Source organism: Crinia signifera, chromosome 9 (genome assembly GCF_055691185.1).
Source record: "Crinia signifera chromosome 9, ASM5569118v1, whole genome shotgun sequence".
Taxonomy (NCBI): domain Eukaryota; kingdom Metazoa; phylum Chordata; class Amphibia; order Anura; family Myobatrachidae; genus Crinia; species Crinia signifera.
In genome coordinates this window covers 26942641-26960546 of record NC_139225.1, presented here as the reverse complement: position 1 = coordinate 26960546, position 17906 = coordinate 26942641, and the positions used below count along the sequence as shown (strand labels likewise).

At 43.5% G+C, this 17906-nt stretch overlaps 1 protein-coding gene across 1 annotated transcript in view; it reads left to right on the top strand.

Moving 5' to 3' along the window:
• The first annotated feature begins 2798 nt into the window (after positions 1 to 2798).
• CACNA1B (calcium voltage-gated channel subunit alpha1 B) overlaps positions 2799 to 17906 on the top strand; it is a 235649-nt gene continuing 220541 nt past the window's right edge. Inside the window, exon 1 of the mRNA XM_083158627.1 lies at positions 2799 to 3593. Within this exon, the coding sequence (XP_083014753.1) occupies positions 3334 to 3593 (260 nt within the window). The 5' untranslated portion in view covers positions 2799 to 3333. The remainder of the gene's footprint in view (positions 3594 to 17906) is intronic.

Sequence of the window (17906 nt, the reverse complement as noted above, 5' to 3'; positions counted from 1 at the left end):
TTGGGCAGAGTGTAGTAGTGGTGGGGTAAGAGGTAGGCAGAGTGCAGTAGTGGACGGGTAAGAGGGCTGGGAAGAGTGTAGTAGTGGTGGGGTAAGGGGGTGGACAAAGCGTAGTAGAGGTGGAGTAAGAGGGGTCGGCAGCGTGTAGTAGTAGTGGGGATACAGTCATTAGGTCTACCACAACTACGTCAACAAGCATTGGGTCAACACCACTAGGTCAACATGGGTTTAGGTTGACATGGGTCTAGGTCGACAGGTCATTAGGTCGACACAAGCATTAGGTCGACATAAGCAAGGTCGTCAGTCAAAAGGTTAACATGGGGGTTTTCACTGTTTTTTGAGCCAACATGTGCCGACAGGCGGTATTTCATGCCCTACCATCCACTAGGGCATGGTGGGAGAATAAAATAGTGTGCCGAAGCATTGCGAGCGAAGCGTGGGGATGCGGTACACTTCAAACTGTGTCCATGTCGACTGGGTCGACATTCGGTTAAAAAAAGATCTGTGAAAAAACCCATGTCGACCTTTTGACTGTCAACCTTGCCCATGTCGACCTAGACCCATGTCTGTCGACCTAGTGGTGTCGACCCAATGCTTGTCAAGAGGGTGGGCAGAGTGTGGTAGCGGTGGTGTAAGAGGGTGGGCAGAGTGTAGTAGTGGTGGGGTATGAGGGTGGGCAGAGTGTGGTAGTGGTGGTGTAAGAGGGTGGGCAGAGTGTAGTAGTGGTGGGGTATGAGGGTGGGCAGAGTGTGGTAGTGGTGGGCAGCATGTAATAGTGGTGGGGTAAGAGGGGTGGTCAGAGTGTTGTAGTAGTGGGGTAAGAGGGGTGGGCCAAGTGTAGTAGGAGTGGGCAGAGTGTAGTAGTGGTGGGGTAGGTGGGTGGGCAGAGTGTGGTAGTGGTCGAGTAAGAGGGGTGGGCAGAGTGTGGTAGCGGTGGTGTAAGAGGGTTGGGCAGAGTGTGGTGGTGGAGTAAGGGGTGGTCAGAGAGAGTAATGGTGGGGTAAGAGGGTTGGGCAGAGTGTAGTAGTGGTGGGGTAGGTGGGTGGGCAGAGTGTGGTAGTGGTCGAGGAGGAGGGGTGGGCAGAGTGTGGTAGCAGTGGTGTATGCGGGTGGGCAGAGTGTGGTAGCGGTGGTGTAAGAGGGTTGGGCAGAGTGTGGTGGTGGAGTAAGGGGTGGTCAGAGAGAGTAATGGTGGGGTAAGAGGGTTGGGCAGAGTGTAGTGGTGCAGTAAGAGGTGGTCAGAGAGTGTAATGGTGGGGTAAGAGGGGTGGGCAGTTGAATAGTAAGGACTTACCAGTAAACAGAGAGTACTTGGGGCAAATAGTGTGGACTTGGCATAAATAGAGTTTGCTTGGGGTGAGGAGTAAGAACTTGTAATGAATAGTAAGGATATGGGGTGACTAATGTGGATTTAGGGTGATTAGTGTGGAATTTGAGTAAATGGTGACAATTTGGGGTAAATAGTAAGTACTTAGGACGCATATTGTTGTCTTGGGGTGTGTAGTGAAAACTTGGGGAATAGTGTGGACTTGGGGAATAGTGGGCGAATGGTGTGAGTTTGTGGTGGGTAGTAAGACTAGTGAGTGAACAGAGAGGACTTGGGGTAAATAGTAAGTAGTAAGGGTGAATAGTGTGGACTTGCAGTGATTAGTAAGGATTTCTGGAGAATCATGTGGACTTGGGATAAATACTGAGGGCTTGGGGGTGAGCAGAGAGGACTTGGGATAAATAGTGTGGACTTGGGATGAATAGTGAGTACCTGGGGCAAAAAGTGTTGATTTGGGGTGAATAGTAAAGACTTGTCAATGAACACAGAGCGCTGGGGGCAAATACTTGGGATGAATAGAGTTTGCTTGGGGGTGAGAAGCAAGGACTGAATAGTAAGGACATGGAGTAAATAATGAGAACTTGGGCAATAAAATAATGAGCTTAGAGATAACCCTAAGGACTTAGGGTTAACAGTAGTTGAGTCAAACCCCAATTTAGTCTCTGCCACTTATGAACTGATCCCCATGTACCTGCTCTGCCCCCATCTCCTCCACCTGCCCAGGTTACCACAGCCGCCCCTCCTCACCCACCGCCTTACACTGAAGGATGTTCTCTTCTATCGCAGCGCTGCCTCATTTTGTCACCGATTTTATAGCAAAACCAAATTAACATTCAACTTCTCTCCTCGCCCCTTAATTCCGATGTGTCACAACAGAGCCACAAATTGCTATCTCCAGTCTGGGAGATCCTGTGCTAATTGCAGATACAGCCTGGCTTGGTGTTTATTAGCAGGCTGTATGAAACAAGGAGCCCCCCTCTCCCCACCCCAACCCCCCTCAGGCGTCCCCCCCAGAGCCGGGCTGTGACACTGATACATTTCAGGAGCTCTCTGTGCTGGACAGCTCCCCAGCAGAGCGCAGCCTCCACCCTACACCTCACCGTTCTTCAGGGCTCCACCGACCCAACTCAGCCACCCCTCAAGACCACTATAGGACCCCCGTGCACTGAGATGGGGGGCAGGAGGGCCACTGATGAATCAGTCAGCCCATCCTGTGAATTAGCTTCCTCCATGACCAGCAAACCTAGTGCTTGAGATTTCTGTGTCTACAGGCAAAAGGAAGGAGGGTGTGGGGGGGAGGGAGGACACATTAACCCTTGCATTCCCTGTCCCTGTGCACTTATCCCCTGCCACTTGCAAGAGGAAATCACTGCTCCATGGTCTGCATTGAGTTTGGGGCGGGGGAGGGCTGTATGAGAGGTCCCCTTTGATTTTGGGTTTTTTTTTCTGGAGGAGGAGGGCTGCAGAATGTGCCTGGAGACGAATATTTTGCTTATTCCAGGGGTTGCTAGATTAGGTGGAGTCCCCAGCTCATTGGCTGCTGCTTGTCACATGCCTTGCCTCTTATAGGGGGGCTGAGGTTCACAAACTGCTTTTACTGTGTGCATCTGGTAACATAAGTATCTGTGCAGGGACCAGCTCTTCTCCCTGCGCTGGAAGCAATCCTTGGAGCAAGGGGAGGGCATTCCCACCGGGCAGGGGCGCAGCAGCCAGCGCATGAGCCAAGCAGGGAGCTGGCAAGGGCACCCTCCAGCCACCAACTCTTCCCCTCCTGCAGCTGTGATCTCTGTGGCTGCATTTCGCTGAGACAGAGTGAAGGAAAAGCTCCAGGAGCCCCAGCTGGGTGTAGGGTTGCTTGCCCAGCTCCCCTGGCACCCCCCTTTTTCTCATGCCAGGAGGTACAGAGTGATTGCAGAGAGGGGGTGTCTGTGCATGGGGATGTGTCTGCACCCCCCAACCTTGGCTGCCAGTTTGGATTTTGAAGCTCACCCCTGTGATTTCCTAGAATGGCCCGGTTTGGAGATGAGCTGCCCACCCGCTATGGGACGGGAGTGCCAGCGGGAGCTGGCAGAGGGAGCAGCCGGCAAGGTGGACCGCCGCCCGGCCAGAGGATGTACAAGCAGTCCATGGCACAGAGGGCGAGGACCATGGCTCTCTATAACCCCATCCCTGTCAAGCAGAACTGCTTCACCGTCAACAGATCCCTCTTCATCTTCAGTGAGGACAATGTCATCCGCAAATATGCCAAAAGGATCACTGAGTGGCCATATCCTTCAGCCCTGGGGTAACTGGGTGTCTATGGGAGTGAGTGTGTGTGTGTGTGTGTGGGGGGGGGGGGGGGGGGGGGGGGGGGTTGCTTGTAAATGCATGGGTCTCATGGCACCAGGGGGTGTGGGGGAGGGGGGGAGGAGGTAACTGGCTGGCAGGGAGGGCCTGCAGTGGGGGGCATGCCTGACACCTGCATGGTCTGCATACAGGTGGCAGGGTGGTGCATGCTTAGTGACCCCTGACTGTGCCCACTGCCAGACATTGGGGAAGAAGGGGGGGGGTGGAAGGTAACTCTGATGCCAGTGAGGGCCTGCAGTGGGGGGGGGGGGCATGCCTGGCACCTGCATGGTCTGCATACAGGTGGCAAGGTGGTGCATGCTTAATAACCCCTGACTGTGCCCACTGCCAGGCATTGGGGTGAGCCTGTATGGGGCATGGTACCTCCTGAGTAGGGGGCTGTCAGTCCCGGAGCCTTTGGGTGTGTGTTTTTGGCTGCTGGTACTGGGATTGATTCCTCAGTAAGAGCCGTCAGGGCCTCCTGACAGAAACCTAGCAACCCCTCTGTCACCATCGTCTGCTCTACACCCCCTCTCTGTAATGCATGTACACTCCATTCCCTGCTACCACTAGTCATCCCTGTATGTAATAGCCAGGTACAGGCAGCCAGGGGTGTGCCAGGCAGGTAACCAGGTAACCCTCAGGCCTGAGAAGTGCAAGCTCTGTGACACACACAGGAAGGGGGGGGGGATAAGATTTAGACCAGTTTATTAGGTTACTGTGGGTGTGAGACTATTTCACCTGACACAGAGGCCTGAGCTTCCAACACTGACCCACCCAGGCCCTATTCATTATTAATCAGTGAACTCAAATGTTTCTTTTGTGTGTGTGCCTACACATATTTGTGGTGCGTGTGGTGTTTGTGTTGGGTGTATGTGTAGTGTGGGTTATGTGTTTATGTATATTGTATGCGGTATATGTGTGTAATATATTGTATGTGAAAATGTATAGTATGTTGTGTGTATTGTGTATATAGTATGTTGTGTGTGTGTGTGTGTGTGTGTGTGTGTGTGTGTGAATGTCTGCGTCCTTTATATTGTATGTTGTGAAGGTAGTATATGGTGTGTGGATGTCTGTAGTGTGTGGCTTGTGATGTGTGTGAATGTTTGTGTAGTATGGTGTGTGATGTATATTGTGTGTTTATACCTGTGTTGTCTGAATGTGGTTTGAGTGAATATTATGTATGTATTGTATGTATTATGTATGTATGTATGTATGTATTGTATGTATGTATGTATGTATTTATATGGGTTTTATTGTATGTAACAAGTGTGTGTGGTATGTTTGTGTATTTGGATGTGTATTTTTGTCTTAGTGTAGTATATGGGGTGTGTTTTGTGTTTAGTAAGTGGCACAGGATGCATGTTATGTAGTGTGTTATGTGTGTAGTGCACAGTGATTATGTTTGTGCTGTGTATAGTATATGACACAGTGGACCTTATTCAGGACCAATCGCAGTGCCTCGTGCGTTTGCACAGGGCCTCTGTTTTACAATTGCGCATGTGCATTCATGGGCGTTCCCATGAGAACGTTGGGCATTCTCATGCTAATGCGGTTGGGGGTGGCCGGCTGACTTGTCAGCTGCCCGCCCACTTCCCCCCCGGGCATCCACGCATATATAAGTGACTTCAGAGTCACTTATATATGCGTGCGCCTTCGCCATCATTCGATGGTCACCGACCATCGAATGATGTTGGCGGATGCCACAAGCCTGCCAGTGGATGTTACTGTGTAACATCCATTCACAGGCCCTGCGAGCACATCGCCCTTGCGAATGTTTGGCCGGCGTACCACCATTCGCAAGGCGGGATCTGGTTGACTCACAAGGATACAAAATCACAACCGAGAGATTCAACCAGAATAACCCCCAGTGTGTGTGTGTGTGTGTGTGTGTGTGTGTTTGTGTGTGGTATGTGCTTTCTATAATGTGTGTGTGTGTATAGCATGTGGTAGTGTGTGTAGTATTTGGCACATGTTGTATGTGTATGTAGGTAGTATGTGTTGTGTACAGGATATAGCACAATATAGTATAGTATGTGGCAGTGTGTGTGTAATATAGTATGTGGAACAGTGTGTGTGTGTGTGTGTGTGTGTGTGTGTGTGTGTAGTATGTGCAGTGTATACATGTGGTACAGTATGTGTAGTATGTGAGGTGTATAGCACGTGGCAGAGTGTGTGTCGTATGTGAGGTGTATTGTATGTGGCAGTTTGTGTGCGCTATAGTATGTAGCACAGTGTGTGTGGTGTATAGTATGTGGCACAGTGTGTATGTGTAGTATGTGACTGTGTAGTATAGTACAGTGTGTGTGTGTGTAGTATAGAATGTGGCACAGTGTGTGTAGTATGTGACTATGTGTGTAGTATAGTACAGTGTATGTATGTGTGTGTAGTATAGTACAGTGTGTATGTATTTGTGCGTGTAGTATAGTACAGTACAGTGTATGTGTATAGTATAGTAGTGTGGCAGTGTGTGTGTGTGTGTGTAGTATGTGCAGTATATAGTACATTGATGGCTAACCTTGACACTCCAGCTGTTGGTGAACTACACATCCCACTCTGCTACAGTTTTGCTATTTGGCCATGCTAAAACTGATGCAGGGCATGCTGGGATGTGTAGTTCAACAACAGCTGGAGTGTCAAGGTTAGCCATCACTGATATAGTATGTGCCTGCATGTGTAGTATAGTACAGTGTGGATGTGTAGTATAGTACAGTGTGTATGTGTGTGTTTTGTACGGTGTATAGTATAGTACAGTTTGTATGTGTGGAGTATAATTTGTTACTGTAATAGTACAGTACAGTGTGTGTGTAGTACAGCACAGTGTGTTTGTGTAGTATAGTGTACTATATACTACACAAACACACTGTGTTGTGCTGTACTGTACTATACTATACATACACTACACAGTGAAGTGTGTGCGGTGTATAGTATGTGCCTGTGTGTGTTGTATAGTACAGTGTGTGTATATCTGTTTGTGTGTAGTATAGCACAGTTTGTATGTATGTAGTATGTATGGTGTATAGTATTTGCCTGTGTGTAGTACAGTACAGTAGAGTGTATGGGTGTGTAGTATAGTACAGTGTGTGTGTGTAGTATAGTGCAGTGTATGTGTGTGTAGTATAGTACAGTGTGTATGTATATACAGTATGTGTGTAGTATAGTGCAATGTACAGATGGGTCAGGTCCCATCCTTGCTGGCGGGTCGCCAGAACGTCCGCGCTGGCGACCCGCCAGCAGCCACGCCAGCGAATACACTGAGACGCGCGTGCGTCTCACGCGCACGCGCGTCTCAGTCTCAGTCTCGGTCGCCAGTGCGACGGAAACCCTGTCCGTCTCCGCCTCAGGGAGATGGACAGGGTTAGGGGGGGTTAGGGGGGGGGTGCGGGCAGGCGGCGGGGACCCCGGGTTACCGCCAGCAAGCCGGCGGGGACCCGGGGGAACGGATGGAAGCGCCGTCAGAAGGGGACGCGCGCGCCTCTCGTGCGCGCGCGTCCCCTTCTCACCATCGCCATGGCGCTGGCGGGGGATGGCGGCTGGCGACGCCAGCGCCATCCCCTGCCAAGATGGGACCAGACCCATCTGTATGTGTGTGTGTGTATTATAGTACAGTGTGTATGTATATACAGTGTGTATGTATATACAGTATGTGTGTAGTGTATGTGTGTTGTATAGTACAGTGTGAATGTATATACAGTATGTGTGTAGTATAGTACAGTGTGTATGTATATACAGTATGTGTGTAGTATAGTACAGTGTGTATGTATATACAGTGTGTGTGTAGTATAGTACAGTGTGTATTATATACAGTGTGTGTGTAGTATAGTACAGTGTGTATGTATATACAGTATGTGTAGTATAGTGCAGTGTATGTACAGTTTGTGTGTAGTATAGTACAGTACAGTGTGTATGTATATAAAGTATGTGTGTATAGTACAGTGTATGTGTGTAGTATAGTACAGTATGTGTGTGTAGTATAGTACAGTGTGTATGTATATACAGTATGTGTGTGTAGTATAGTACAGTGTGTATTATATACAGTATGTGTGTAGTATAGTACAGTGTGTATGTATATACAGTATGTGTGTGTAGTATAGTACAGTGTGTATTATATACAGTATGTGTGTAGTATAGTACAGTGTGTATGTATATACAGTATGTGTAGTATAAATGTAGTATAGTGCAGTGTATGTACAGTATGTGTGTAGTATAGTACAGTACAGTGTGTGTGTATAGTACAGTGTATGTGTGTAGTATAGTACAGTATGTGTGTGTGTGTGTAGTATAGTACAGTGTGTATGTATATAAAGTATGTGTGTAGTATAGTACTGTGTATGTGTGTAGTATAGTACAGTGTGTGTGTGTAGTATAGTACAGTGTGTATGTATATACAGTATGTGTGTAGTATAGTACAGTGTGTATGTATATACAGTGTGTGTGTAGTATAGTACAGTGTGTATTATATACAGTGTGTGTGTAGTATAGTACAGTGTGTATGTATACACAGTATGTGTAGTATAGTGCAGTGTATGTACAGTAGGTGTGTAGTATAGTATAGTACAGCACAGTGTGTATGTATATAAAGTATGTGTGTAGTATAGTACAGTGTATGTGTGTGTGTGTGTGTGTGTGTGTGTGTAGTATAGTACAGTGTGTATGTATATACAGTATGTGTGTAGTATAGTTTAGTGTGTTTGTAGTATAGTAAAGTAAAATAAAGTGTGGCAGTGTATTTGTGTAGCATGGAGGTTATTCTGGTTCATGCGCACACGGATTCGCACAGGTGCACAATGTTTTACAACTGAGCATGTGCATGTGCCGGGTGCGAGCGGCCAGTTTTGCATGTACCTTTCACATGATTCGATGGTCGGTAACCATGGAATGATGTGGGTGTCTCCCCATAGGCTGAGAACGGATGTTTATGCCAAACATCCATTTGCAGCCATGCGGGAGAATTCGCCCTGCGAGGGGGCAGCGGCATCTGCGAGCGGCGGGTGGGCGAAGAATGACACATAGCGCTGCGTGTCAACCAGAATAAGGTCCAGTGTGTGTAGTATAATACACGTGTATGTGTGTAGTATTTGTGGTGCATAGTATGTGCCTGTGTGTGTAGTACAGTACAGTGTGTAATATTGTACAGTGTGTGTCTGGTATAGTAGTACAGTACATGGTATGTGTCTGTAGTATAGTACAGTACAGTGTGACATAGAGTGTGTGTGTGTGGTATAGCATAGTATATGTGTGTAGTATAGCACAGTGTGTTAGTGTGTGTTTAGTATATTACGGTAGGCTTTCTGTGTGTGCTTGTGTGTATGTATGTGTGTAGAATAGTACAGTTTGTGTGTGTATATGTGTGTAATATAGTACAGTGTTGTAATGTTTGTGTACAGTAAATTGTGTGTGTGTGTGTGTGTGTAGTATAGTACGGTACAGTGTTTCATTATGTGTGTGCGTAGTGTAGTACAGTGTGGCAGTGTGTGTGTGGTATAGTACAGTGTAGTATTGCGTATCTGTATTTAGTATAGTACAGCGTAGCTGTGTGTGTGTGTATTTAGTACAGTACAGTACAGTGTAGCAGTCTGTGTGTGTATTTAGTATAGTACAGTATGGCAGTGTGTGTGTCTGTGTGTGTGTATTTAGTATAGTACAGTGTAGCAGTGTGTGTGTATATTTAGTATAGTACAATGTAGTAGTGTGTGTGTGTGTGTTTAGTATAGTACAGTGTAGCAGTGTGTGTGTATTTAGTATAGTACAGTGTAGTAGTGTGTGTGTGTGTATTTAGTATAGTACAGTGTAGCAGTGTGTGTGTATTTAGTGTAGTACAGTGTAGCAGTGTGTGTGTATTTAGTATAGTACAGTGTAGTAGTGTGTGTGTGTGTGTGTGTGTGAGAGAGAGAGTGTGTATTTAGAATAGTACAGTGTAGCAGTGGGTGTGTATTTAGTATAGTACAGTGTAGCAGTGTGTGTGTATATTTAGTACAGTACAGTACAGTGTAGCAGTCTGTGTGTGTGTATTTAGTATAGTACAGTATGGCAGTGTGTGTGTCTGTGTGTGTGTATTTAGTATAGTACAGTGTAGCAGTGTGTGTATATTTAGTATAGTACAATGTAGTAGTGTGTGTGTGTGTGTGTGTGTGTGTTTAGTATAGTACAGTGTAGCAGTGTGTGTGTATTTAGTATAGTACAGTGTAGTAGTGTGTGTGTGTGTATTTAGTATAGTACAGTGTAGCAGTGTGTGTGTATTTAGTGTAGTACAGTGTAGCAGTGTGTGTGTATTTAGTATAGTACAGTGTAGTAGTGTGTGTGTATTTAGTATAGTACAGTGTAGTAGTGTGTGTGTATTTAGTATAGTACAGTGTAGTAGTGTCTATTTAGAATAGTAAAGTTTATTAGTGTGTGTGTGTGTGTGTGTGTGTGTGTGTGTGTGTGAGAGAGAGTGTGTATTTAGAATAGTACAGTGTAGCAGTGGGTGTGTATTTAGTATAGTACAGTGTAGCAGTGTGTGTGTATATTTAGTATAGTACAGTGTAGCAGTGTGTGTGTATATTTAGTATAGTACAGTGCAGTAGTGTGTGTGTGTGTGTGTATGTATTTAGAATAGTACAGTGTAGCAGTGTTTATGTGTAAGGTTGGGTGGTGCCCGGAGAAGTCTCTCTGATGCTGCTGCTGTCCGTGGTGCTGAACAAGCTCCCAGCGCTTCCCAGCATTGTGTGCAGACACCACAGCCCCATAGTGATACATGTATCTAGCCACAGTCACTGTGTCACTGAAATGTACAGTACAGGGACCGCAGGTTATTGTATGGGGCATGTGTACAGGTACACCCTAACACTACAGCATTCACTCAGCACTGAACTCAGTTGTACCTATGTTGTCTACATTGTATGATATGCAATCATACAGTATGCAGTACAGTGAAATATATGGTAATAAAATCCTGTATGAGGTGCTGTTATACAGTACACAATGATGTAATACTGTATGAGGTGCTGTTATACAGTACACACTAATGTAATACTGTATGAGATGCTGTTATAAAGAACACATGTACTACTGTATAAGTTGCTGTTATACAGTACACACTAATGTAATAATGTATGAGGTGCTGTTATACAGTACACACTAATGTTATAATGTATGAGGTGCTGTTATACAGTATGCACCAATGTAATACTTTCTGAAGTGCTGTTATACAGTTTACACTAATCAATGTAATGCTGTATGGGGTGCTCTTATACAGTACACACTAATGTAATACTTTATGAGGTGCTGTTATACAGTACACACTAATGTAATACTGTATGAGGTGCTGTTATACAGTATACACTAATCAATGTAATGATGTATGGGGTGCTGTTATACAGTACACACTAATGTAATACTGTATGAGGTGCTGTTATACAGTACACACTAATGTAATACTGTATGAGATGCTGTTATAAAGAACACATGTAATACTGTATAAGTTGCTGTTATACAGTACACACTAATGTAATAATGTATGAGGTGCTGTTATACAGTACACACTAATGTTATAATGTATGAGGTGCTGTTATACAGTACGCACCAATGTAATACTGTATGAGGTGCTGATATACAATGCACACTAATGTAATACTGTATGATATGCTGTTATACAGTACACACTAATGTAATACTGTATGAGATGCTGTTATAAAGAACACATGTAATACTGTATAAGTTGCTGTTATACAGTACACACTAATGTAATAATGTATGAGGTGCTGTTATACAGTACACACTAATGTTATAATGTATGAGGTGCTGTTATACAGTACTCACCAATGTAATACTGTCTGAAGTGCTGTTATACAGTATACACTTATCAATGTAATGATGTATGGGGTGCTCTTATACAGTACACACTAATGTAATACTGTATGAGATGCTGTTATACAGTACACACTAATGTAATACTGTCTGAAGTGCTGTTATACAGTATACACTAATCAATGTAATGATGTATGGGGTGCTGTTATACAGTACACACTAATGTAATACTGTATGAGATGCTCTTATACAGTACACACTAATGTAATACTGTGTGAGGTGCTGTTATACAGTATATTCTAATGTAATAATGTATGAGGTGCTGTTATACAGTGTAAACTAATGTTAATACTGTATGAGGTGCTGTTATAGAGTATATGCTAATGTAATACTGTTTGAGGTGCTGTTATACAGTACACATCAATGTAATACTGTATGAGCTCCTGTTATACAGTACACACAAGTGTAATACTGTATGAGGTGCTGTTATACAGTACACACTAATGTAATACTGTATGAGGTGCTGTTATACAGTATACACTAATGTAATACAGGTCGAGTATCCCGTATCCGAATATCCGTTATCCTAATTATTCCGAAATACGGACATTCCAGAAAGTGAAAAAATTTTTTTTTGCTAAAAACTCACTGGGGACATATGTAACAGCATCACTGGGGACATGATATGTAACTGGCACTATATATGTGCAAGACAATGATTGCTTGGCATTCAAATTCAGTGGTGAGATAGTACACACATTTTGTTTCACGTTTTGAAACCTTGTTTTTTGAACAATTAAAATATGTTTGTGTGTATTTTATGTGGAAATAAAATATATGTGTGTGTATATTATGTGTTTATACAGCATAAATGCAAGATACTTCAAAATACATCATTGAAATATTAAAATATTCCGAAATACGGAATAATCCGTTATCCAAAATTCTCCTGGTCCCGAGCATTTTGGATACGGGATACTCAACCTGTACTGTATGAGATGCTGTTATAAAGAACACCTGTAATACTGTATAAGTTGCTGTTATACAGTACACACTAATGTAATAATGTATGAGGTGCCGTTATACAGTACACACCAATGTAATACTGTATGAGGTGCTGTTATACAGTACACACCAATGTAATATTGTATGAGGTGCTGTTATACAGTATACACTAATGTAATACTGTCTGAGGTGCTGCTATACAGTATACACTAATGTAATACTGTGTGAGGTGCTGTTATACAGTACACGTTAATGTAATACTGTGTGAGGTGCTGCTATACAGTATAAACTAATGTAAGTGCTGTTATACAGCTAAAATAATACAGTATGAGGTGCTGTTATACAGTATACACTAATGTAATACTGAATGAGGTGCTGTTATACAGTACACACTAATGTAATACTGTATATGATGCTGTTATTCAGTGTACACCAATGTAACACTGCATGAGGTGCTGTTATACAGTACACACTTATGTATTACTGTATGAGTTTCTGTTATACAGTACACACCAATGTAATACTGTATGAGTTGCTGTTATACAGTACACATCAATGGAATACTGTATGAGGTGCTGTTACGCAGTACATACTAATGTAATATTGTCTGAGGTGCTGTTATACAGTATAAACTAACGGAATACTGTATGAGATGCTGTTATACAATGCACACTAATATAATACTGTATGGGGTGATGTTATACAGTATACACTAAAATAATACTGTATGTGAGGTGCTGTTATACAGTGTAAACTAATGTTAATACTGTATGAGGTGCTGTTATACAGTATATGGTAATGTAATACTGTATGATGTGCTGTTATACAGTACACACCAATGTAATACTGTGTGAGTTGCTGTTATACAGTACACATCAATAGAATACTGTATGAGGTGCTGTTATGCAGTACATACTAATGTAATACTGTATGAGTTGCTGTTATACAGTACACATCAATGGAATACTGTATGAGGTGCTGTTACGCAGTACATACTAATGTAATATTGTCTGAGGTGCTGTTATACAGTATAAACTAACGGAATACTGTATGAGATGCTGTTATACAATGCACACTAATATAATACTGTATGGGGTGATGTTATACAGTATACACTAAAATAATACTGTATGTGAGGTGCTGTTATACAGTGTAAACTAATGTTAATACTGTATGAGGTGCTGTTATACAGTATATGGTAATGTAATACTGTATGATGTGCTGTTATACAGTACACACCAATGTAATACTGTGTGAGTTGCTGTTATACAGTACACATCAATAGAATACTGTATGAGGTGCTGTTATGCAGTACATACTAATGTAATACTGTATGAGTTGCTGTTATACAGTACACATCAATGGAATACTTTATGAGGTGCTGTTATACAATACACACTAATATAATACTGTATGAGGTGCTGTTATACAGTACAGACTAATATAATACTGTATGGGGTGATGTTATACAGTGTACACTAATATAGTACTGTATGAGGTGCTGTTATACAGTATACACTAATGTAATACTGTATATGATGCTGTTTTACAGTGTACACCAATGTAATACTGCATGAGGTGCTGTTATACAGTATACACATGTAATACTGTATGAGGTGATGTTATACAGTACACAATAATGTAATACTGTACGAGGTGCTGATATACAGTACACACTAATGTAATACTTTGAGGTGCTGCTTTACAGTACACACTAATACAATACTGTATAAGGTGCTGTTATACACTAATGTAATACTGTATGCTGAGCTGTTATACAGTATTATAAACTAAAGTAATACTGTATGAGGTGCTGTTATACAGTGTACACCAATGTAATACTGTATGCTGCTGTTATACAGTACACACTAATGTTTGTAAGAGGTGCTGTTATACAGTATAATCTAATGTAATACTGCATGACGTGCTGTTATACAGTATACACTAATGTAACACTGCATAAGGTGCTGTCATACAATATACACCAATGTACTGTAATACTGTATGAGGTGCGGTTATATAGTATACACCTATGTAACACCGCATGAGGTGCTATTATAACATATATACCAATGTACTGTAATACTGTATGAGGTGCTGTTATACAGTATACACTAATGTAATACTGTATGAGGTGCTGTTATACAGTACACACCAATGTAATACTGTATGAGGTGCTGTTATACAGTATACACATGTAATACTGTATGAGCTCCTGTTATACAGTACACACTAATGTAATACTCTGAGGTGCTGTTATACTCTTTGAACGTATGTACTGCAATACTGTATGAGGTGCCGTTCTACAGTGTACACTAATGTAACACTGCATGAGGTGCTGTTATACAGTACACACCTATGTAACACTGCATGAGGTGCTCTTATACCGTATACACCAATGTACTGTAATACTTTATGAGATGCTGTTATACAGTATACACTAATGTAATACTGTATGATGTGCTGTTATACAGTACACACTAATGTAATACTCTGAGGTGCTGTTATACTCTTTGAACGTATGTACTGCAATACTGTATGAGGTGCCGTTCTACAGTGTACACTAATGTAACACTGCATGAGGTGCTGTTATACAGTACACACTTATGTAACACTGCATGATGTGCTGTTATACCGTATACACCAATGTACTGTAATACTGTATGAGGTGTTGTTATACAGTATACACCCATGTAATACTGTATGAGGTGCTGTTATACAGTATACACCCATGTAATACTGTATGAGGTGCTGTTATACAGTATACACCCATGTAATACTGTATGAGGTGCTGATATACAATGCACACTAATGTAATACTGTATGATATGCTGTTATACAGTACACATCAATGTAATACTGTATGAGGTGCTGTCAGAGGTGCCGATTTATGTTTTTGCTGGTGGGTGCTCAAGCCTGTTGAAAGGCTCAACAAGCAAATACAGTGGCCCGGCATTGGACTCTGGAGTTACGGGCACCTGGGTGCTCATTAATTCCTGTGGGTGCTCGGGCCCTTGAGCACCCACAGAATCGGCACCTATGGGTGCTGTTATACAGTACACACTAATGTAATACTGTATAAGGTGCTGTTATACAGTACACATCAATGTAATACTGTATGAGGTGCTATTTTACAGTACACACTAATGCGTTACTCTGAGGTACTGTTATAGAGTACACACCAATGTAATACTTTATGAGGTGTTGTTATACAGTACACACTTATGAAATGCTGTATGAGATTCGTCTTTGAACGTTCATATGTCACTGGGATAGTTTGAGCTGTTTGTTGCTAAAGGTGCCCATACACGGTACAATTGCCGGGTTACTTGAGATGCACGCTACCGCGCACATCAAAAAGTATCTGCTGCAGGTATGTTTTGTATTAGATCGTATCTCATTGCATTGCAAAACGTATGGAAATTGCATACAATAATTGTAGCGTGTATAGGCTACAATCTGCTCCAATATAGGCCCTTATTCAGATCTGATCGCAGTACAAATTTGTTCTCAAAATGGGCAAAACCATGTGCACTGCAGGTGGGGCAGATGTAACATGTGCAGAGAGAGTTAGATTTGTGCGAGTTATTTTGTTTCTGTGCAGGGTAAATACTGGCTGCATTATTTTTTACACTGTCATTTAGATTTCAGTTTCAACACACCCCATCCAAATCTAACTCTCTCTGCACATGTTACATCTGCCCCACCTGCAGTGCACATGGTTTTACCCATTTTGAGAACAAATTTGTACTGCGATCAGATCTAATTAAGGGCTATAGTCTGCAGGTCAAAGGGACAAAGTCAATTTCATTCTGTATAACTACAGCTCCCAATCTGTATAACTACAGCTTCCAATCTGTGTGACCACCAGAGGCGTAACTGTGAGGCAATGGATTCATCTGCTGCCGGGCTTCTGCTCCCAAGGGGGCACCGCTCCTCCCCTGCAAATTTAAATCAGTTAATCTAAAGCCTTCAATATCGCTTCTGTGGCTGACTTCTTGTAGGACCACAGACATCACACTCTCTTTATTTTAAACATAACATACATACATACTTACACACATGCATCCATATATTTATATAAGGTACTGTGTGTGTGTGTGTGTGTGTGTGTGTGTGTGTGTGTGTGTGTGTGTGTGTGTGTGTGTGTGTGTGTGTGTGTGTGTGTGTGTGTGTGTGTGTGTGTGTGTGTGGAGAGGCACCAATATTTATCTTGCCACCGGGCACCTGGGGGGAACTTACGCCACTGTTGACCACAGCTCCCAATCTGTATAACTACAGCTCCCAATCTGTGTGACCACAGCTTCCAATCTGTATAACTACAGCTCTCAATCTGTGTGACCACAGCTCCCAATATGTATAACTACAGCTCCCAAGCTGTGTGACCCCAGCTCCCAGAAAGTATAGCAGACAGAGTGGTACTTGTTTCCTAGCACGGCCACACCGATTTCCTTCGGGGTGGTCGTGTCGGAAAAATTGCGTCGATCGCATCGCATGCGATGCGATCGACGCGACCGACCCGATTTTTCAATTGAATCAAATGTGAATAGGGTACCTGGGACCCGATTTTACATTGGATTCAATGTAAAATATTCCCTAGACCCCCAAATATTACAACGTAAACCCCACCCCACGATAGATGCCAACCCGAAGCGTGGCGAGGAGCGGCGGTGCGCGTCCTCCGACCTTTTCATTCCCCTACTATCCACGTCAGCGTGGAGTTGAGAATATATAGTGTGGCGAGCACAGCGAGCCACCAAGCCCGAAGCGTTGCGAGCCCCGCGAGGGGACGCATATAACTTCACAGGTATACGCTGCGCTCGCCACGCTTCGGGCTCGGTGGCTCGCTGCGCTCGCCACACTATATATTCTCAACTCCACGCCGACGTGGATAGTAGGGGAATGAAAAGGTCGGAGGAAGCGCACCGCCGCCCCTCGCGGGCTCGCTACGCTCGCCACGCTTCGGGTTGGCGTCTATCGTGGGGTGACGACGGGGCCATATATAATGTGAAATGGGTCATATTGGCCCATTTCACATTTTTTAAATTTTTTCCTATGTGAGATGGACTTAATCAAGTCCATCTTATCTTGTGCCATTATAATGGCACAAGACCGACGCGATGCTCCCGATTTTCAATGTTAAAAAATATTTTAACATTGAAGCCTATGGCAAAATCGTGGGCATCGCGTCGGTCGCGTTGGAACCAATGTTAATGGTCCCGACCGACGCGATGCCCCCGATTTTTCCTTTGCCGGCAAAATGGACCTGATTTCAAAGGAAATCGGGTCCATCGCGGGGATCGTGTACCTTAACTTAAAGGTACACGATCCCAAAGATTGTGGCCGTGCTAGGAAACAAGTACGACAGAGTTGTAAGATCTGCCAGCCCATTGGCTATAATTATCCTCTCCATGTTTTAAAGGGATGCCTTCAGGGTCAGACTGCAGGTAGTAGAGAGGGT